Below are 21,939 nucleotides of genomic sequence, written 5' to 3'. Positions count from 1 at the left end.
AGAAATTGGATGAGAAATACACCTGCAAAGATAAAAATATAATAGTTCTTAACTAATTTGAATTTTATGGTAGGGATAATTATAGATTATTTTCATAGTTAGGTATGTTTAGCATATTGATATTTATATTTTAAAAAATTATATTAACATCCTTCTTTCTATTCAAGTTATCGATTTTATGAGGATCATCACCTCAATAATATAAGAGATAGGATCACCATCCATATCATCGTTAGGTAGGCCATCCTGCCATCCTCTTGAGACAGTACAAGAGATGAGAATTACCACCTCAATAAAAAAAAATATTTTTTTATAAAATTAATATCATGTGAATCAAAATTATCTTTTTATTTTTTTAGTATCAATTCTACACATAACAACCCGTGATTTAGAACTAGGATAAAAACATAATTAACTATAAAAATAATCTGAGTAAAATTGAATTCTTACTAGACACCTCAACGTGTGATTGTTAAACAGCAAATATAGCAAGAAAGAGAGGCCCCAGCAGGAGAAAAAATAAGGATGTAGCAGGAGGAAGCGTACGGTGATAACCCACGAGAAACCCAACAACGAAAACCTTCCGAGCACAAGGACAAAAACTCGGATCGAGCCACCCAAAACAATTATATATGACTGCAGATGCCGAGAAGCTATAGGATGATGCACACTACCGTGGACGAATTGGTCATGGCCAGCAAATGGGACAAAGCGCGACGGTATCGGCCGAATCCCACCGGCCATGGCGACTGCTGCTGTCCCTGTGCACGGCTCAGACTGGGAGTAAACAAAACATAGGGTCTCGGCTTTCTCACTTTGAACTCCATATGTTTTGAGAGACAATAAGCGCCCCATTCCATGCACAGAGGATGAGGAGTCAACCAAGCATCAACTCCCAGATGTTCGTGTACCATCTCACGGTGGCTTCCTGTGTAGCCTCTCCTCCGCAGTAGACGGTAAGCAATGCAGCAGCCTAAGCTGAACATATTTAGCCACCACGTGATGCGTGAGATTTTAGGGTCAATATATATAAAGAAATCATTCAAAAAAATAGACTGTAAACACCAAATCATGACTCCCATCGCTACTACCAACCAAATCTTATTTTGGAGAACTTGAGTCAATGCTCTTAGAAATAGTCTCCTAAATTAATGTGTTCTACAGTTAAAGTTTGTAGAAACATATTACAATGTGCTCTTTTACAGTGTATGTATATATACACAGATAAGTAGTGAACTGAAAATAGGAATTGCGATGCGTAAAATACCCTATTCAAGTTCAAACTCAGACTAATGCTAAAGCATTCAAATTCATTCCAAATCCAACTCGAGTATCTACTCTCTTTTTTTTTTTTGTCTTTATATGTGCGAAATCTAATTGTCAGTCATCTAGAAAAACAAAGAATCTAATTCAAGGACACAGCCATTGATTATGAATAAATTGCAAAGTGAGGTTTTTAAAAATTATGCATCACATATATGGAACATTTAAAAAAATAAAAAGAAAAAAGCTCTTACGACCAAAATGTCCCATCCCATGTGTGGATCACATGGCTCCTATTCTTTTCCTCAATGCATGACAAACCCTAAAGCCCTGCAAGTACACAAAGCTCTACAAAGTACATTAGATGAGAAGAAGAAGCAGCAGTTGACGCTCTTTCTAAAATGGTTCACTAGGCCTGATTTCCAGGGTTTAGGTTTTCCACTCGTGCACACAAACACATCTCCTTCACTGATTTAATGTCTCCATTAATTGTAATTCCAGGTGGTTTAGATTTTAATCCTTAAAATAGTGTAGGCACATGAGGTCCAAACTCAGGCAATATATTATATATCGGGAACAGCAACCCTGGATGTACACGCTATGTGATTATTGACCAGCAAGTCCATGTATAGTACTGACCTCCCAGAGATTCTTTGGCTGGATATGGTATGACAATGAGGTAAATGCAATGGCCCACGGATCCACTCGTTCTAATTGCTGCAATTTATACAAAGAGTTCACTGTTTCAAAACCATAATTCATGTGGAGAGCAGGAGGGTCTAAGAGGGCTTCAATGTCTGCCATGGTTTTTCTTTTTATGTGTTTCTTTCTTTCTTTGATCAGTGCTGATTTCAGCTGTAGTGAAATTAGTCAATTCAGGAGGGAGAAGACAAATCTGTTGAAGGTTAAACTATACTACATTTTTTAGGATCATATTAAAATTGGGTCTGGATACATGAAATAAGAAGAAAAGAGATAAACAACTAGTTTAGTGTCTCTTATATGTTCTCTCTCTCTCTTCTCTACCCATTATCAAAGCCTAGCAACCTTCACATCATTTTCCAAAAAAAAAAAAAACTACAAATTTCATCGGGATGAAAGATACATTCTGTAATGATACAACAAAAACAACCATGCATAAGAATCAAGAAATCAAAGAATAATGAAAACTTTCATGATTTGACTCGTAAACCTACAATTAGAAGATAAGGCACTACATTAGAAAAAAATAGAGAACAAGATGGCTACCGCAGCATAATTCCAAAATCCCTAGTACATCTAAATTATAAAGAATGCCAAATCGAGCAGTTAGAAAAAGTCAAATCCAAATTAACTTGAGATTGTGCAACTTCTAACTAAGGCTGCTCAAGGCCATCACTACTAGGACAATCTTTTTTTTTCATGGTTTAGTTCTTTCTAGATTATCGGTGTGATATTCTGGTGTTGCTTGAATTCATGAAATAACATATACTCACTTAATTTAAATGTACCTAATGAGTTTAATCAACTACGTAACACTAATACAGGAGAGCATTAATTACCCTAACATCTCCATTTTGTATGATAATAGAAAAGTCAGTAGGTACACGTAGAACATTAATGCACCAACCAGGCTCACACAAGTGGTATGTGTGGAGGATCATAATATTTTCAAAGGTTGGTACTGTTCTCTCTGTCTTTGCATGCATCTTCATAAATATCAAGTAATCATCAAATACCTTTTACCATTGGCTTGATTTGCCAAATTGTCGCTAGACTTAAACAGTGTTCAGGAGACCATCCGGCTCAATTAGATTATTGGCCCAGTAACTATACGGTCGATTTGATCAGATAACCAATCCGTCAACTTGATGGTCCAAAATTACTGGTTCAAAATGTTTAATCCTAAACTAATAGTAGAACACATATTTAGTTAATAAACCAACTCATATTTCTTTCTAGATCTGGACTATATTGTCCTTTCCTGCATAGATGATTCAAAGATATTAAAAATCAAATTTTAACATGGTATGCAATACAAAGGGTGGATATGCAAAAAGACTCTAATAAGGTGAAAGGTTATGAATAATGTGCACCAACCTTAGCAATGGTGGACGGAGGATATTGTGGGAAGTTGTGACTACGATACCTGCAATGTAAGTGGAAGAAGCCCCTCAGACCAATCATGTTAAGTTATCACACCATTCCTGGATTCTGAATAACTTCTGTCAGAAGGTGGAAGAAGCCTCTCGGACTTTCACCAGTTGAACCATTGCAGGATGGGGAAGTCAGAGCTGGCCCTCATATGCATGCACTTCGAACATAACGTTCCTCTTGGTTTCTTCTGAAGATCTTACTCTGCCACAGAAACAAAGCCTGGAAGAGGCAAGAAGTCCAAATATCAATTTCCCATTCACATTCAGGAGCAGCATAGAAAGTCTAGCAAGCCTTTCAATTTTCTTTTTATTTCTAGAAGGGCATGATTGAGGCATATCTACATACACCTTCAGTTCAATAAGAAGGTGAGAATGTCAATTTATTCTTACAGATAACAACAGCAAGGACACCACCTAAGGCAAAGAGTAACATCAGAAGGAAGAGCTAACCATGAGCTGGGTAATTATTCTTGGAATCCATATAGCCTAGAACGTAAATCCATAACGTGCCCACTAAATTAAGCAATGAAACTTAATTTGCATGAATCTACGCAGGTTGCCATCATAACGGGCTTCCAAAATCTGTCAAATGGTTCTACACTTCTACTAAGGAATAAACCCAGAATCATGAAAGCCTAATGAATAGATACCTAGTTCATCGACAAACAAGAGAAACACAAACCCATCTTTGTGTCAATTTCATACAATCATTATCACGTTCTTCTAGCACAGAAATTCGATTGTAGAAGAGAGGTGAATGCAGGTACAGAAGATCACAGAGGTCAGCTTGCAGGTGCAGTCAACCAATCACTGCTCTTTGCATTAACTTGGCTTCTTTTATGCTATCCACCCACACCTCTAATATGTGGAAACCTAAAGTTGTCAGAGAGGAGAAAGAGGGCACACCCGCAGGGCTGAGCATCCATGTAATTCGTGCAATCGCACTGATCAGACGTAAAGGATGAGACTGTAAGCACTAAGCAGCTACGGGATTGGTTCAGTATTTGTGAGGGGCGAGAACCGATAGAACCGGAGTGGAGCATCAACAGCTGACTTCGGTTAGCACTTGGAAGTTGCCTTTGTGCACTTCACCTGTCACAGGGCAGTTTTGGACATACTATTTCCGTGTCACGATAAATTTACAGGACAATTGATCCAAAATTTGTCATCCAGATCATGTTGTATGAATCCCGTGATTGACTAAATTTTCATGTCAAGACTTATAGAAAATTTAAAAAAAACATTTGAATTTTGTTGCCTTAAGGTGTATTTTTCTAGGCTAACACCTGAATGAAAGATCAATTATGTAAGTACAATCTCCCAGTGTGGAACTATCAGGCAAATTGAATTGAATTGGAAAACATACAAGATCAGCAGGTCATCCAATTTACCTTTTCATATCAAATGCTTGCTTTGGATTTGATTGATCGCAGCCAGATTGATCCATCCAAATCTACTCCACGCATAAGGTAGGTTGTGCTGAATCAGCAATTAATCCAAAGAAAAATAAAATGATTTTTGAATATGAATTCAGATTCACGACTAGTACAAAAAGAAAATTTCTACTTACCACTGGCAGCCACCCACTGTAAAGATATCAGAGTAGAGTTTCTTGGTGTTCAACCTGGAGAAATTCTCGATTGCCCACGTAAATCTAAGGACGAAGGTTCCTCCTCCTGATGGCTCCAGTCAGTACTGGTGACTTCACTCTGAACAACTGTGCAGACAAAAAAAGGAAAAGAAAACCGACCAATACCCTAATAATATAAATCAATCAAGTCACCCAATTCCAGCATTAGTAAGCAACCTATAGATCAATTCCAATTGAAAAGAAGAAATCAAATTCAATACAACAAAATCTCAAACCAACCTCCAAGGAAGAAAACCAAGATCATGGCTAACCCGTCATTGGCTGGGGACTTTCGACGGTGACGGCACAAAGGTCAAAGAAACTCCGAAGGTTTAGATATCAAGATATCGAGGAGGTGGTGGCGCGTACGGCGAGCGTAGGTGGAGACGTGAGAGCGGGGAAGTGGAGGAGCCCAATCGCGACCGAAAACGGAGGAGATGGACCTGCGATCTCCGGGAAGACCACGGCTAAGGAGAGGAGAGAGGAGGGCGGAGAAAGGGAACTGTCAGAGGCGAGGAAAATGGAAGGCCAATAGGGGTATTGCAGAGCGCCACTGCGCGCTATATAACCTCTATACGCTTCTGTATTCCATATACGATAATTTTTATATACAGTTATATTATTAGCAAAATAAAAATCCACAGTACAGATTGGAAGTAACAACTAAAACAATATCAACTTTAAATCCTCTCATATTTTGATTAAGAACCAAAAGTCATATAACGAGAACCACAATTAAATAATTTGGTCGAACACTAACAATTGATAAGCGGAATAAAAAGAAAATTAACTAAAGCAATAATAATGCATCAAGAAAATGATAATATTTGTTTCAAGCAACAAAAGAGAGCAGTTTGTTTCTTATGCCTATCCAAGAGCAAATGAAGCACTGACATCGGTTTGCTTGACTAGCGCTCAAAGCACTGACAGATACCGTCAAGGAGAGGAGGAATCATGCGATTCAGCACCTTCATGGAGTAAGCAATACGGTCGGTCCAGTCCTGATAGCAATCAACTACTCGACTCTTGACAGCAGCCAAACCTGTCTCTTTTCTTTCTTCATAAGACCAATCACTGAATCGGAGAACAGTGACATCGGCTTCGATTATAAGAGTGTCGTTCACAAGAAATCCTTCGCTCGAGTTATGGACTTCACTTAGTGGCATAAAATGTGAAAAACCCCAATCATTTCTAAGTGCACAGAATATGTTCTGGCAATCTGCAAAAACAAGGAAAAAAAATGAAAATTTCTTAAGGATAACCTGAATTATTAGTTTTATCTGCCAAATGAAATGACTAAGTATGTTCAATATGTAATGATGAATGATAGGATCATATTATATGATATGTTTGACTAAATTTTATCTTGAGGAATTGCAGATCATCAAACAAATGAATCAATAATTATTCGAAGGCTTTCTTTTTAGGCATCCACCTGTGTGACCTTAACCAGTGACTCGGACGAAGTAGGCAATTTGAATTAAATTGGAAAACATCATTGAGCAAAATCGTTAGATAGTCCAATTTACCTTTTGTGATCGAACGGTTGGATTTGATTTGATTGATTACAGTCAGACCGAAATGCGCAAATCTTGTCCACCCAAAAACTAAGCTCGCCGAATCAGCAGCATCCATGTATATGGACAAAGAATCAACATTGTTACCTTTCGGAAAGAGAAGCAGTCTCCTGTCACGATTAATCCACACACAAAAGAACGAAAAAGAACGGTTGTTACTAATGATAAAGAATCCGGATTCGCCATCAGCATTGAAAAGAGAAATCTACGAACCATTGGTGGCCACCCGCTAAGAAGACGTCCGAGTAGAGCTTCCTGGTTTTCAACCTCGAGAAGTTCTTGATCGCCCATGTAAACTTGGAAATAGAAGTTTCCGTAACATCATCGTCATCATTGGTACTATAATCAGTACTATCGGTTTCACTCTGAGCATCTGCGCGACATATAAATCAGACGAATCAAACCCCAAATGCTACATTTAATCCATCAGAAAGATTCAATCCACTAAAATCTTAATCAAGTTCAAACAGAAAAGAGGAAGAAAACCAAGATCCATTTGCTGGTGTCCCTCAGCCATTTGCAGACGCGGGTTCAGTATCTCATCGTCCTCCTGCTGCAAAAAACACCACATGAGTCAGCTCCTTAACGGCAAAGTCAAACCCTACACATCTGACACCAAGCCCGAGCCAGATACCTTTCCCGAACCCTAAAGCCTTGACGAAATCGACACTAAGAGCAAAGACGAAGGAACGAAAGCAGGGAACGAGAGAGATTAGGAGAAAGAGCAGCAGGAGTGCAGTGGTGGTGGTGCATACGTTGTGGGAGGATGGCGTCGTCATAGTCCTTGGCTGCGGGGAGTCTAAGGAGCTGATCCGAGGAAGAGGGTGGGAGGGACGAGCTGATCCGAGGAAGAGGGGAGAATACCGAAGAAGGGGAGCTCTCAGAAGCGAATGAAGCTGCCTTGAATTGGTTATTCCGAGGGGACAGGGCTTATATAGGCCGCTAGGGGGGTATTCCAGTAATTTTAGGGTGCTAACGATGAGCGCAGAAGGCTGTAACGTACGCCGGACAACGTGGATACCTTTTATGTACCAATATTGCATTTTTTTTGTATATTTAATTGCATTATTCGGATAATGAAAATCCATGCAAGAAAATATAATTATTAATTAAAACAACAAATAAAATTTAAATCGCTAACTTTGAATTGGATATAAATATATGCAAATATTATCAGAGTATATAACTTCATGTCCTTTGAATAGTATGTGTACTAGTGAATTTTTAGAGTTAATTTTTTTAAAACTATTATAATATAATATAAAGTATTTTTCAGTATTATAATATTTTTGATATTACTGAAAAAACTATAACAAAGTACGAAAATATTATAATATAATATAAATTTTTTTATATAATATTGTTTTTATAATATTTATGAAAATATTATAATATAACATAAAAGTATTATAATTAAATCGATTTAGATTGACCCAAAGGAAAAAGAATGGAAAAGAGACTCGATGTGATTGACAAGATAGCTCGATGTGCATTGATGTATCAACCTAAAAATTAAGGTTGAATGGTGTGTTTAACTAGATCTCTTTCGTACTTAAGTTAGTCCAACATATTCTAGACATGTATAAGTAGGGTTGTTCGAGATACTTTCAAGGTGAAAACATTAAGCTCCCAAGGTATTACTTGCATAAAGACTAAGATTAGGAAAGGTTTTCTGACTCGGTCTCTCTGATGCTTAAGTTAATAACCCGAAGTCTAAGAGTGTAGACATGAGTGGTCTTCCCCCCCTCTCAATTCATTTTGTTAAGGGTATATTTTTATACCAAGTCGCAAAGGGGGTACAGCCTCTAACTGCCCTAATGATCCTCTCTTAGTCTCTTGTTCACGTGAGCGACAAGGGAGGGACAACCTCGAAATTTCTATCTTGGACCTTTTTTGAACCCTTGTCCATGCAGGTAGATAAGTAGAATGTGACTTAGATCTTTTGCTCCCATTGAGGACTATGTGGTGGTAACGTGTCGGATGATGATTAACTAATAATGTACTCCCCCATCATTTCTCTCCCCCTCCCCCCATCATGCATGCTTTGAAGCTCTTGCAAGAGGGGTTTGAAGTATAGCTTTTAGTTCATCCGACACGAGTACGTTCAGGATCGCCTCCTTAGTGTTGTTGGTGGCGAGCCATTGCCGAAATATCCCTCGTGGCGTCGAAGGGCGCATATTGGTCAGGGGGTCAAGTTTTCCGATTTTTCCATCTCCTCATGACCTTCACGTCTTAAATGAAGGTGAGGGTTAACCTTCTTGACCTTCACACCTTGGACGAAGGTAGGGATCGGTACTCTCGACCTCCATGCCTCACACACATTTTGCCTTATGCCTCCGTCATTATGAATTTCTCAAGTTCAATTTTTTTAACTTACATGCCTTGGGCACATTTTGTCCTATGCCTTTATCGTGACGAATTTTTTCTCACACGGGTAAGGCTTTGCTCACTTAAGTGCCTCGAGTATATTTTTCTTTGTGCCTCCATCATGACAAATTTTTCCCCACACGGATCAGGTTTTTTTCAACTTACGCACATCGAGCACATTTTGCATTATACCTCCGTTATGACGGATTTATTCTCATACCGGTCAAGTTTTTTTTACTCAAATACATTGAAAATATTTTATCTTATGCTTTCATTATGATAGATTTCTCATTACGAGGGTCGGATTTTTTTAATTCATATGCTTCGGGCACATTTTGACTTTTGCCTCCATTGCAGCACAAGGTATATTTTGCATTGTGTCTCCACTATTAAATTTCTACTCATGTAAGTCGGGTTTTCATGACTCACATGCCTCAAGTATATTTTGTCTTGTACCTCTATCGTGATGGGATTCTCCCCACGCGAGTCGGGTTTTCCCGACTCATTCATCTTAGGCACATTTTGTTTTTATGCCTTTACCATGGCAGATTTCTCTCCTCACACACCTCAGACATATTTTTCCTTGTGCCTCTATCGTAATGAATTTTTCTTCACTCAGGTCAGGTTTTTTTGACTCGTGCACCTTGAACATATTTTGCTTTATGTCTTCATCATGACAAAGTTCTCTTCATGCAGGTTGGATCTTTTTGACTTACGTATCGAGCATTTTACATTATGCGTCTGTCATGGCACATTTCTCTCCATATAGGTTGAGTTTTTATAGTTTATGTGCCTCAAGCACATTTTGTTTTGTGCCTATGTCGTAACAAATTTCTCGTCATGCAAGTCGGGTTTTCCCGACTCGTATGCATCAGGCACATTTTGCATTGTGCCTCTGCCTTGTCATATTTCTCCTCACATAGGTTGAGTTTTCTTGACTCATGTGCCTTAAAGTCGCTTGAGGTGACTCCGATGTGAAAATATTGAGCTCTTAAGATATCATCTTCATGAAGACCAAGGTTGAGAGATGTTTCCTAACCCAATCCCTTCGACGTCTAAGAAACTTGAAGTCTGTGAGTGCAGACATGAGTGTCAAAAAAATATCCCTTCCATTCATTGTGTTAAGGATGTGTTTTTATACTCAATTGTAGAAGGGTGATAATCTCTAACTGCCCCAATTGTCCTCTCTTGACTTTTTTGTTCACATGGGCGATAGGGTGGATAGCCTCAAATTGGCTGCTCTAGATCTGTTTTAAACTCTTATTCATCCAAGCAAACAGATAGAAGATGACCTAGATCTTTTTCTCCTATCGAGAACTTCATGGTTACGTGTTGAATGATGATTAATTGATAGTGTATCACATATCAATATTATAGATAAAATATTTATTTATATATTTTTTTATTATAATTAAGTTTCAGTGATTGTGGTTCCACGCTACCATCCAGGTAAATATTTTTCATATAAGATTATAATAAAAAAAATCGACTAAGATGACATTAAAGATCAAGAATTTAAGAAAATATATTCACAAGCAAGATCAATAATCAAGTAATCAATAATAATTGAGTGAAACAACAAATAAATGATTTTTTTTATTTTGTATTATACAAAATCGGATAAGGCATCCAATACATATCTAATGATTCCGTGTGGGTCGGTGACGAGAAGGTCGGTTCGGGTCGAATCGTTTCTATTTGACACAAATAGGAACGATACAAGCATTAAATCACATTTCAAATTACCTGCATTGTGATTGGAGCACACTGTGGGGCCTCTGAGCACACGATTGGTAAAAGAACGAACCCGGCCTATGTGATGACACGGTTTGGCGGCCAATTCCATGCTTTACAGCCTCGCAAGTCTCTCTTTTCGCTGAGATCTCATCTCTGCTCCTCCGATTGCTTCCATGGCCGACAGCGCTGCGCCGCCAGCGAAGGCGGAGGAGAAGCGGTCGTGGGCCGACGAAGAGTCCGACGAAGAGCAGGAAGCGGCCGCGCCGCCATCGCAGGCCGCTGACGAAGCCCAGCCGTCCGAGCTGAAGAAGATCGAGTCGCTTTCCATCTCCGACGTGAAGGATGGGGGCGACCGGGCGCCGGAAGATTCCGACGGTGGCGGCCGTCTGCTGGATGATCCCGACGATTCCGATATCAAAGCTGTAAGGATTCTTGTCTAGGGTTTAATCCGATGTTGGAAAGCTCGATTCATGACGATTTATAACTTGAATAGGTTACATCCGGTGAAACTGTGTATAACTCTGCCGTGGCGTTTGAGGACTTGAAATTATCTGATGAGCTCATCAAAGGGTTATATGTCGAGATGGGCTTTAGTAGGCCTAGCAAGATACAGGCTATTACTCTACCTATGATTCTTACGCCTCCATACAAAGATCTGGTAGCTCAAGCTCACAATGGTTCGGGGAAGACGACATGTTTTGTGCTTGGAATGTTGAGCAGAGTTGATCCGAGGAAGAAGATTCCACAGGCCATCTGCATCTGCCCTACCAGAGAGCTGGCTCAGCAGGTTTGTCTGCTCAGTGCATTCTTGTTCATGTCTATAGCGTTTGCAATATCAACTTGTGACTATTCGGATGAATGGAACAGAATCATGCGGTCCTTTTGAAGATGGGAAAATATACTGGCATAACTTCAATGTGCGCTATTCCGTCTGATTCTGCTAATTACATCCCAATAAATAAGCGCCCACCGGTAACCGACCAAGTGGTGATTGGCACTCCGGGAACCATCAAGAAGTGGACATCGGCAAGAAAGTTGAGCACAAGGGACGTGAAGATACTTGTTTTTGATGAGGCAGACCATATGCTAGCTGAGGCAGGTCTTCCTAACTTATTTTTAATCTTAAGTAGGTTGTTGGTGTTAGGAGTTCTCTGCAGTTGTAACAAAAATCCAATGTCATAGAGAAATCAAAATTTTTAATGAACAATTTTGTAATTTCTCTCCAACTGGACAACCTTAATTAATGTATTTGCAAAACAAGAAAAAGAAGAAGAAAATTGAACCCACTCTGGGCTGATCCTAAATCATAATATCATATCGACAACTTTAATCCCAAGTGGGATTGCCTGAAAATTATTGATGAGTTTTAATGAGAAATTTGATTAGTTTCCTATGAATATCATTTGTATGTCCTCATGATGACCTTTTGATGTGTCTCAGAAATTTTATTTTATTTTAGTAACTTTGTTCTAAGTTGTTAGACTACTTTTATTATTCTTGTTGTTTCCTGGGATTTTAAATTTTGTTGTGTATTTTGTTTGTTTTGGTACAGGACGGCTTTAGGGATGATTCTGAAAGGATTATGAAAGAGATTCAAAGAAGCAGTGGTGGCTGTCAGGTCTGGTCCTTTTAAGATGCAATTCCTTTTTTATGTTTAGGATTGCGAGTTCAGATTTTTAGTGTTCTTATCCTGAGTTTTGTTATGCTGGTGTTTCTATATTGTTGATTGCTAACAGTTCAGAGAACTAATACGTGAATTCAAGTAGATACTGAAAGGCCTGTAGATGCATATCGACTATAAAAAGATGCCTTCATATTGGAGTCATGCAGGCTGGTAGTTTAGATCCTTGTAATCCTACCAAATCCAAATTGAATAATGTGTTTACTATCTAAGTGTCACATCCATCTTAATATTCTTTTCTCCCTTCATCTTTCTGAATTTTCCACCATCACTTGGTTAGGTGATATCCTGATCCATATATGGTTAGATACGCAAGAAACAAACATCATCAAGGTCCTTGTCCAACAGAATGCGTTTGCAGCATGATAATGTATTAACTTGTCCCAGAAAAGTTGAAAATATACACGGGACTTACATAATGCCTTTCTCCCAAATCAAGGGAATGGTTGCACCTTTCTCGGTGACATGGGAACAGTAACTGGTACTTACATTTCCAAGATCATGTTGTTAAAGGTTGATTATCCTTCAACTATCAGCTCAAATTCTTGTCCAAACAAGGATTGCTTGATAAGTGGAAGAGAATCCTAGCTTATCATATTTCTTTCCCTATAAAGAACCCCGGGGATCTTAGAAATAAATACAATGACAATGGTATTTTCAAAATACAAGCTATGTACCCCCTTAATTCAAAAATTGACACAACATAAATACTGAGGAGTAATTCACAGTTGACCCTTTCAATCCAGTTTCTCAAATTGGCAATAACAAATTGCTGAAGCAATGCAGAGGTTATGAGATTTGGTTTCTGGCACCAATATGGTACTGTCTCTGATTCAGTTAAACTCACCATTTTATGTTGAACCTGGTATCACAAAACATTCTCTCATTCCTAGAACATCAATCGTCCCATTTCTTTAGTAGGTTCTTATATATATATTAGTGTTCTTTTTTGTCCTAACGGGTTCTAGAGGTAGTGGAAATTGATTCTAGAATAGCACCGATATTCCTGTCTGCAACTCTTTCTGTGACAGTGGGTCTATCGATGCTTTAAGAGAAATCTTGAGTTCGTGATAAGAATGATGATGGATGCTGTACTCATATCTCATATCTCATATGCTTTTTAACTCCATATCTAGATATTTATAGTGGCTGACTTATAATGGGAATCCTCATGAGTATGGGTGTCACTTACTTTCCAGGGAGTGTTTCATTCTTCTAAACTCTCCAGATGATTTCTGGGTGAAGCAAAATTGATGCAGATGTTTTGGGCTCGGAATCTGCTCAATCAATAAAATCATTGATAGAAACCAGTAGAAACTTCTAGCTCTGTTTTTTGTTGTTATCCATGGCTCCATGGCGCCTGGATTCACATGGAATAAATACATGTAAGTCACTCACACTGAAATGACGAAACACATATTCTTGGCTTAGCTAAACACGGTTCTTTTATTGAATCTTGGCTCCATCGATTAGAGTTACCTTTTTGTACAATCATTAGGTCTCTTATTTAAATTGCTTGTAGTTGTGTTTGTTTTAGTAAAATTTTAGTTGTATGATAATTTCTTATTTTAACATTGTGGCTAATGCAATTTTTCAATTTAAAGTTGCATTTTTATTTGAATTTGTTGTTGATTTCTTCGTAGTTCCTTCTATTCACCCGCGTAATTTTTACCATTGTGTGTGAACTATCTCAAACTTACTGAGAGAAGAAACTTGTGACTTAGTTTGCTTTAGGCACTATTTTCATATGTAGGCCAATAAATGGTATGGAGATCATACTAGGATATTCAATTTTTCTGTCGTACAATCTGTTGTAATCAATCTTATAATAATCTTATGGTACTATAGTATTGCTATGCCGCATCCAATTAGATGTGGTTGAACTTACTGCTCTTTTTCTCGATGTCTTTTTTCTTAGGTGCTTCTTTTTTCTGCTACCTTCGATGAAGCTGTCAAGGCATTTGTATCAAGGGTAATTAAAGATGGAAATCAAATATTTGTGAAGAAAGAGGAACTCACATTGGAAAAAGTAAAGCAGTATAAGGTCCAATGTCCAGATGAACTTGCCAAAGTGGAAGTAATAAAGGACAAAATTTTTGAATTTGGACAAAAAGTAGGCCAGACAATTATATTTGTCCGTACAAGGAATAGTGCTCGCATGTTACACCAATCACTGACTGAAGATGGTTATGAATGCACATCAGTTCAAGGTGCTCTCAAACAAGAAGACAGAGACCTAATTATAAAGGAATTTAAAGCTGGATTAACCAAAGTTCTTATCACGACTGATCTCCTTGCCAGAGGATTTGATCAAAGACAGGTATTAAATTAATGTATTTACAGATAAATTTTGTTAGTTAAACTTAATAGTTCCTATGTTTTTTTTGTTCTATTGAAGGTTAATTTGGTTATCAACTATGATCTTCCGGTAAAGCATGAGAATCCATCAGAGCCAGATTGTGAACTATACCTACACAGAGTTGGTAGAACTGGTCGCTTCGGTAGCAAGGGTAATTCAATCAGTTCATCTTAATCCTAATTCACATTTAACATTAAAATTTTGAACAAGAATTTGTTCTTTGTTCATTTCATGTGCTATGGATTCATTAATTCATAGTTTGTTTGTTGCAAGTGGTTGAATTTTAGACTTACAAGTGCTCTCAAATGATCATTTTATTAGATATTCTAATACCCACATGCATCTTGCTTGGATTTGTTGATATTAATATTTAATAACAAGGTTCATCATACCGTAATGTACCGCCCACTATGGGCAATATGTACTAGTCTGACGGGAGATCGATATTGGTGATATATATTGGTTTGTTGGTACATCTCACTGTACCATATGTTGGTACGTTGGTATGGTTTGGTACGTATTATACCGACAGCCGATCGGTACACCAGTATGGACCGATAAGGTGAACCATGTTTAATACAATGGATAATGGTGTGGGAAAAAAATATTCCGTATTCCTATGTCAAGTAAATAAATATATGTTTTGTTTGCATGAAGTTAGGATCTTCCATATTGATGAGCTGGTGCAGATAAACTATTTGTTACTGTAGAGTGGAATGTGATGGCCAAATTCCTTATCTGTGCATGACTATATGTCTACACACATGATTAGATCATTATTCCTCAACATCCTCATTGTTTGATTTATTTAATTGTGTTCACCACCTCTGTGTTCAATGTTCTGAAAGATGCTGTGTGCCTGCATATGCATGTGTCATATGACTGCATTGAACATGGTTGATGCAACCAACCTAAATATGCTGTGTTATATAGCTGTTTTTGTGGTCTGCATAATCAAGAAAGTATGGCTACAGAATACAATGTGTTAGGAAATCAAAATACGGTTGAATATGTGGTTTTTCCAATTATTCAACTACGATATCATTTAATTATGATAAAGCGAGATATGAGATTATATAATTTTGATCATGTACGCCTTTACCTCCTGTAGATTCCTTTTCTTTTCATTGGGACAGAATGACTCTGTGTTTAAATTTTTACCTGTTTCTTGTAACTTGTCTCTTAAGAAATTTCTTAAATGAGAATAATTATCATTTTATAAATACTTGATTTAGCCATAGGATATATTTTGTCTGTTTATCTTTTCAGTATATTATTGTTTGTGGGTTTTTTCTCGAAATATTATATTATGAATCACATGTGTCTGCATATTAGCCACATACCATGTTATGTGCTATCTGGTACCTCAATGGATGGCATATCACAGCAGTTTTTTCTCAAGTTAGAACATTGTTACATTCTTAACAAAATTGTTCGTTTTCTATTGGAGGCAGTAAATCTAGGCAATCTGATATTTATTTTATTTTACATTTATGTACCTATGTCCCACATCTTTATGACCGAGTTATATTGCGTTTCTTTTTGTGATAATTTCTATTCATTTGATAGAATGCAATCCTTTACTGGGCAAATCACATAATTTACCTTGTGTATTTTGCTGATCCTGTCTGGTAATAGGTGCCGTCTTCAACTTCTTGTGCACTGATAGGGACAGATCTGTCATGGAGAAAATAGAGCGTCACTTCCAGCATCATATTCCTGAGGTAACCTCTTTGTACTCGTTCTTCTTTATATGCACCATTTTATCTAGAAATATCTCAAGAAACATGATGACACTCCACTGTGCCGCAGATCCCTAACTGGAGGAGTGAGGAAGATTTCGAGTCTGCTCTGAAGGATGCTGGTCTGTTATAAAGCCAAGGCTCCCTAAGCACACCTATAAAATGCGAAAAGGAATTTGCAAGTTGTGCCTTGTATGATTGATATATCTTGTACTTCCGATCGGAACAATTAGAAGATTTTGTTCTTGTTTATGGCGATGGCATTCCACGCAGTCAATGCGATCTTACAACTTGTCTGATGGTGGTGTTATTAGCGGATATGGTTTGACAGGTAGACGGTCAAACCTTCAAGTTTGTTTACTCACCATATAAAATATTTTGTAGAAATTGCACAGTTGGAACAAAATGACTATTGACTTTGACATTGTTTATCAGCTATTATTTGAATTTGGTTCTGAGAGATTGGAAAGCCATTGGGCATAATAATGACTTTTTATCCTTGTATGAGCTCTTTGAAATAAATTTATTGTTTGGAGTCACTCATCCCACTAACCCATAAATTGATCAGCTTTAGGTTGTATCAGCACAAAAGTTAGTTCTTCGCCTAATCTGACCTTTATTCATAGATCCTAATTTTGTTATCCTCAATTTTTTACTTTAATTTTGACATGCAAACTTGGCTAATTGATTTATAAACACAAATACTATAAATAAATAAATAAAAATACACAAACTATATAATATAAATAGTATGACACAAGGAAGATAGACTGTAACCTCATGAAGTGAGTTGGGTTGGAGATTCCTAATATTTCAATTCCTAAAAGCGCAGTGACTTAAATACTCCTACGCATCGGTTCATCGTTTCCCGCCAAAAAGTTGAAACCCAGCAATGGAGCTCCATGTTCCCGCCACATTTTTCCTAATAGTTAATCCAAACTTTCCTGTCTCGCTCGCTCGTTCGCAATGGATCCCTCTCGAATCCAACGCGTCGTCCTCCTCATCGACCTCTACCCTCTCCTCGATCTCCAAAACCCTTACTCGTACCTCTCCCCGATCCTATCTGCCGCCCGAAGGATCCTATCCTTCGCCCCCCTCGCTTCCTCCCTCTTCGCCTACAAGCTGTTCTTCTCCTCCCTCTCCCCAATCCTCTCCACCTCCACGGTCCACCGCCTCCTCGGCAAGTCCTCCACCTTCCTCTCCTTCGATTGCCCCGCCTCGACCCTCGACTCCCTCTCCCGAACCCTCGATTCCCTCCGCTCGGTCTCCGGTTCATGCCACTCCGCCGGCCATGGCTTCTCCCGCGCGTCGCTGCTGGCCAAGTCTCTCCTCCAGCTCGAGCACGACTACGGCTGGGAACCCCATCCTCAAGATCGCAAAGGTGCGCAGGAATTGCTCGTTATCCGTCCGAATCTGGTCGTGCTGTTCTCTCCTATGTACCCAGGCCCAAACTTTTTGTCGGAACATGTCGATTTGGAATTGGCCGGCGAGTCGGACTCGGCGATGTCGTCCGATGCGTTCTTAAAGAGGTTCTTGGAATGTTTTGGTTTGGTAAAAGAGCGATTGGCCTTTTGTGATATCCATCTCAGTTGGGTCGACGTCAATTTTGACCACCATTGCGAAAGAGATGTTTCCGGCTCGGAATTTTTCGAGAGAGGGGTCAGGGAGTTGGGTTGGGGGTTTTGCTCCACCGATGCAATCGTTCTGGGATCTGCGCTGGTGCCTTTTGGCCTGGTTTTCCCTTACATCGGATGCGCTATGGGTTTTGCGGCGGATAGTGGCCTCAACAAGGGCACGTCAGAGCTTGTTCTAGAAATCGTTGATGTTTATGGGGAGCCTTTGGAGTGCAAAAGTTGTGAACTTGAAGTACTTGATCTGAAACCAGTCCGAGAAAGATCAGACATGACGGGATCTCTGTTCAAATTTTTGGGCAGCAAGACATCAAATATCCGCATTAGAGAAGTGTGGAGAAGCGACGATGGAAGAAAGGTTATGAGCGACCCAAGTAATCTTTATCTTATTCGAGGAACTACAGGAGAATGCAACAAAGTTTCAAGGAATCATGCTAAAGGAGAGTTCTTTGCAGACAGTGTTCTCAAATTGCTTTGCAGAGAGAAGGGTGAGTTGGTTGCAGATAAGCCTCTTTGGCAGATCCTTCTCACATTCCTCTACAACAAAAGCTACTGGGCTTCTGTATCTATTTACGACAGTGATGATAAATCTATGGAGGGCATGCTAATTCCTTTTACGGTTAATTATGCTTTGCTTGCTGTTCCCCAAAAGAATTCTCTGAACTCATGCCAATTAGTTGCTAGAAAAAGCAGAAGCACATCTGAAACACTCCATACTCCTGCACTTGCTGGGTCGAGAGAGGACAGTAGAAGGAAAAGAAAGAAATTGCATTTAAATCAGATTCAAAATGCCACATTGAGTTCCTTCCGTGAATTGGTGTCAAGTCAAACAGATGATGTTGCTTTAGGAGTTGGTCTGGAGCAACTATACTCTGGCAAGATACACGACAAATCGAAGAAATTAATGTTCTTGAAGTGTTGGATGAGACAGATTGTAAAGTCCAATACTAATTGTGAAGTAATTCTTGATGAACAGAAGGAACCTTTGGATATCAAAGAAGATGTGGAAACAAGAAATGTTGCCTCACAAGATGCATCTGAAGCAGATGCCATTCCTTCCTCCGCTGAGGATGCTCATCAAAGTGCATCATCTGCAAACAAGGATGCCCCAATATTTTCTTGCGTGGAAGACATGGAAACTTTCTTGAGAAGTATTCCTCAGAAGATTGAGCAAGGTCTGTGTTCACTAGATACAGATATCGGAAATTTAGCTGAGCGCCTAGTCGGTTTGTCTATTAAAGCTCTTGATGCACAGATTGGAAAGAATGTCGAGGATATCATCTCAGATGAAACTGGCGATGCATCTTATGTGAAGATTGTTGATGAGGTTTCTCGTCTTCTTCTGGTGAAGCCCAGGGATCTAATATTGAAGTACAAAACCACAAATCCTGCACGTATTGCATCATCAAATCCAGTTTTTGATATATACAACACAGAATACAAAATTCGAGAGTATCCTTCTTTATGTTATGATTTTGAACTGCAAATTTTCATATTTGGCATCAGTTTATCCCTTAATGCACTTCAGACATGAGTTGCAGATCTTGTTTAGAATGGAAATACTTTGTTCGAGTGTCGGACCAAGCATTGAAGACAATACAAAACAGAAGATGATTAAAGATATATGCTCCCTTTTGCAGTTTATTGACATCAATCTGGAAGGGGATTCATTTTGTGGTCAAAGTATTGTTGAGTTTGCAGAAAGAACAATAAAATGCAGGTACTCTTCTTGGCATATCTAGCATTGTTATAATAATGCTAAATTGTGAATTTTTTTGATTATATAGATTCAAATCTCCCCATAATATTAATTCTGCTTTTGTTTTTCTTGGACAATCAAACTGGTTGATCCTTGTTCCTGTTAATGCATTTGGCATTGCATGAAAACTTACCTGTCTTTAATGTCCATTATTCTCTGCTCCCAATGATGTCCGACTCTTAGGTCTTGTAATTGCTCCAGCACGATAAGCTTAGCAAACATGTTTTATGAATCACATTGTAGAAATCCTGGTTATCATTTCTCATTGATCTGGAGCAACATGAAGTGGGCTTCAATTTTTTCTAAAGGTACAATTTTAATTGAATCTGGAAGTAGTAGTATATGCAAAGAGTAACTCTGAACATGTATTATTACCTTTAGTGATCTTCAGTCCCCGTAATAAGAAAAATGTTACACCTATATATTGATCAACAATAGGGAACAGTGAGATTACAAGTGGAAAGAACCCGGACAGGGTTTCTATTTGGTCGAAAGGGTGTTTCATGGTAACCCAAATTTCTTGCAAGCCACTATGATCAAATTTTCACATCTGACCAATCTTGAGTATTGCAGAGAATGTTAGCTCTTTGGCAACATCTTGCAGCTGAAAGTATGCCTTTCCTCTGCACTTGGTTTTTATAACATGACAAGCTTTTTTATAGAAAAATAGTTTGTGTGTGATGCTAAATTCATGTTTTACCTTCACAAAGTTGCAAGTCATGCTTTTGTAAAGCCTAAGAAATTTTCATACATCCCTTTTACATCACTGGAGACAATCTTAACCCAAATTAACTGTTAACCAAATATTAACAGCCAAAACTATCATTTTTATTTTGCTAAATATATCCCCATCATTTCCTCTCAGTCACTTTTTCTGGTCCATTTCCCCCACTCTCTTACCTCTCTTCCCTTTCCGTCTCCCTCTTTTCCATTCTCAACTGCTACCATGTAATGCTTAAGCTTTGGCACATATATGGCTTGGGATCGAGCAAGTTCGAGCACGGAAAGATTCCTGAGAGCACTGGTTGATGGAGATCACTGAACACAAGCATTTCCCATGAAGAAGAAGAATATGAACTGGTAGAAGAATGAGAGGGCAAGTAAAAGGGGTTCTATGAGTTGACTGTTGACAACATAAAGGATAACGAGAACATTACAAGGGTTAACAGTTCCTTTTTTTTTCTTTGAATTTGGCAAGGTTATGCATGCAATTGATCATATCTTCTTTTAATATTTGTAAAAACTTCTCCAAGTAATTGTTGTCATTAACTTTTTCCATCGCCAACCCTTTGCAGGTACTCTCATTCTCTAAAAGACATCATTGATAAGATATACAACCAAATGGAGTTTGGCTTATTTGATGAGGATGAAGTTGGAGCTTCAGACTCATTACCCAACAGCAACAGTGAAGACTTCAAGAGGGGGGACTTTGACATTGGCAACAGATTTCCTACAGATCCAATCGGAGCTGCTGGTTCTGAAGTTGGTCATCAGGAAATGTATGCCAGGACACAGCAAGAGAAATTGGATAATGCGCACGAGCGAAGACTAATGAAAGCACAGCAAAGAAGGAACAGAGACAGGAGGTTCTCATCATTCACAAGCTGGGTGCCGGATTTGCAGAGGGTATGGGCGCTGAAGCAGCCAAAGGCAGAAAGATTGATGCGTTCTTCATTGCCCAAGCCACTGAAACGAAGGAGACGTCATTCCTCCACCGATGACAGGGTTTGCGAGACTCCGATGATGGATCGAAAGGTTCAATCACAGTCCCAGGAGGATGCTTGTGGCGGTATGAACCGTTCCAACCCGTTGTCCAAGGCCTTGTTTCGCCACGAAGGAGAACCTGGTTCTGGTGTCTGACGCAACCATTACTATCTGTGACATTTATGTTCTTCGTATGACTTGTCCTGTATATTAAGGGTTCAGAGAAGGATCGTCTGATGATTCTTTTATCAAATGATCAGATTATCCAGTGTTGTACCTAAACGATTCAAGTTCATATAGCACAAACAATTTACTGAGGGCTCTAAACAACTCCAATGTTTTTTGGGTTTGTGA

At 38.7% G+C, this 21,939-nt stretch overlaps 3 protein-coding genes across 6 annotated transcripts; 2 read left to right on the top strand and 1 right to left on the bottom strand.

Moving 5' to 3' along the window:
- Positions 1–411: 411 nt before the first annotated feature.
- On the bottom strand, positions 412–7,490 carry LOC103988403 (ubiquitin C-terminal hydrolase 13-like). Of its 4 annotated transcripts, none has more exons than XM_065155174.1 (9): positions 7,361–7,490; positions 7,092–7,158; positions 6,819–6,978; positions 6,558–6,715; positions 5,269–6,247; positions 4,969–5,155; positions 4,790–4,877; positions 3,343–3,618; positions 412–978 (listed from the first exon to the last, which is right to left on the bottom strand). In XM_065155174.1, the coding sequence occupies exons 1-5, from the start codon at positions 7,382–7,384 to the stop codon at positions 5,937–5,939; spliced, it is 720 nt and encodes a 239-aa protein (XP_065011246.1). In that variant the 5' UTR covers positions 7,385–7,490; the 3' UTR covers positions 412–978; positions 3,343–3,618; positions 4,790–4,877; positions 4,969–5,155; positions 5,269–5,936. The 4 variants fall into 4 exon arrangements, with proteins under 4 accessions (XP_065011246.1, XP_065011245.1, XP_018683097.2 ...); XM_065155173.1 differs by having other exon boundaries at positions 4,969–5,115; XM_018827552.2 differs by having other exon boundaries at positions 4,969–6,247.
- A 3,310-nt stretch (positions 7,491–10,800) lies between these two features.
- Positions 10,801–16,951, top strand: LOC135641784 (DEAD-box ATP-dependent RNA helicase 38-like). The gene is made up of 8 exons (XM_065157493.1): positions 10,801–11,131; positions 11,203–11,496; positions 11,577–11,804; positions 12,262–12,327; positions 14,309–14,710; positions 14,789–14,900; positions 16,388–16,473; positions 16,562–16,951. The coding sequence occupies exons 1-8, from the start codon at positions 10,883–10,885 to the stop codon at positions 16,622–16,624; spliced, it is 1,500 nt and encodes a 499-aa protein (XP_065013565.1). The 5' UTR covers positions 10,801–10,882; the 3' UTR covers positions 16,625–16,951.
- Positions 16,952–17,332: 381 nt separating this feature from the next.
- On the top strand, positions 17,333–21,893 carry LOC135639909 (uncharacterized). Its single transcript, XM_065153914.1, has 3 exons — positions 17,333–19,574; positions 19,651–19,842; positions 21,177–21,893. The coding sequence occupies exons 1-3, from the start codon at positions 17,458–17,460 to the stop codon at positions 21,739–21,741; spliced, it is 2,874 nt and encodes a 957-aa protein (XP_065009986.1). The 5' UTR covers positions 17,333–17,457; the 3' UTR covers positions 21,742–21,893.
- Positions 21,894–21,939: the final 46 nt, after the last annotated feature.

This window comes from Musa acuminata, chromosome BXJ3-6 (genome assembly GCF_036884655.1).
Source record: "Musa acuminata AAA Group cultivar baxijiao chromosome BXJ3-6, Cavendish_Baxijiao_AAA, whole genome shotgun sequence".
Taxonomy (NCBI): Eukaryota; Viridiplantae; Streptophyta; class Magnoliopsida; order Zingiberales; family Musaceae; genus Musa; species Musa acuminata.
The sequence above is the reverse complement of the archived record's forward strand: the minus strand, read 5'-3'. Positions and strand labels throughout refer to the sequence as shown.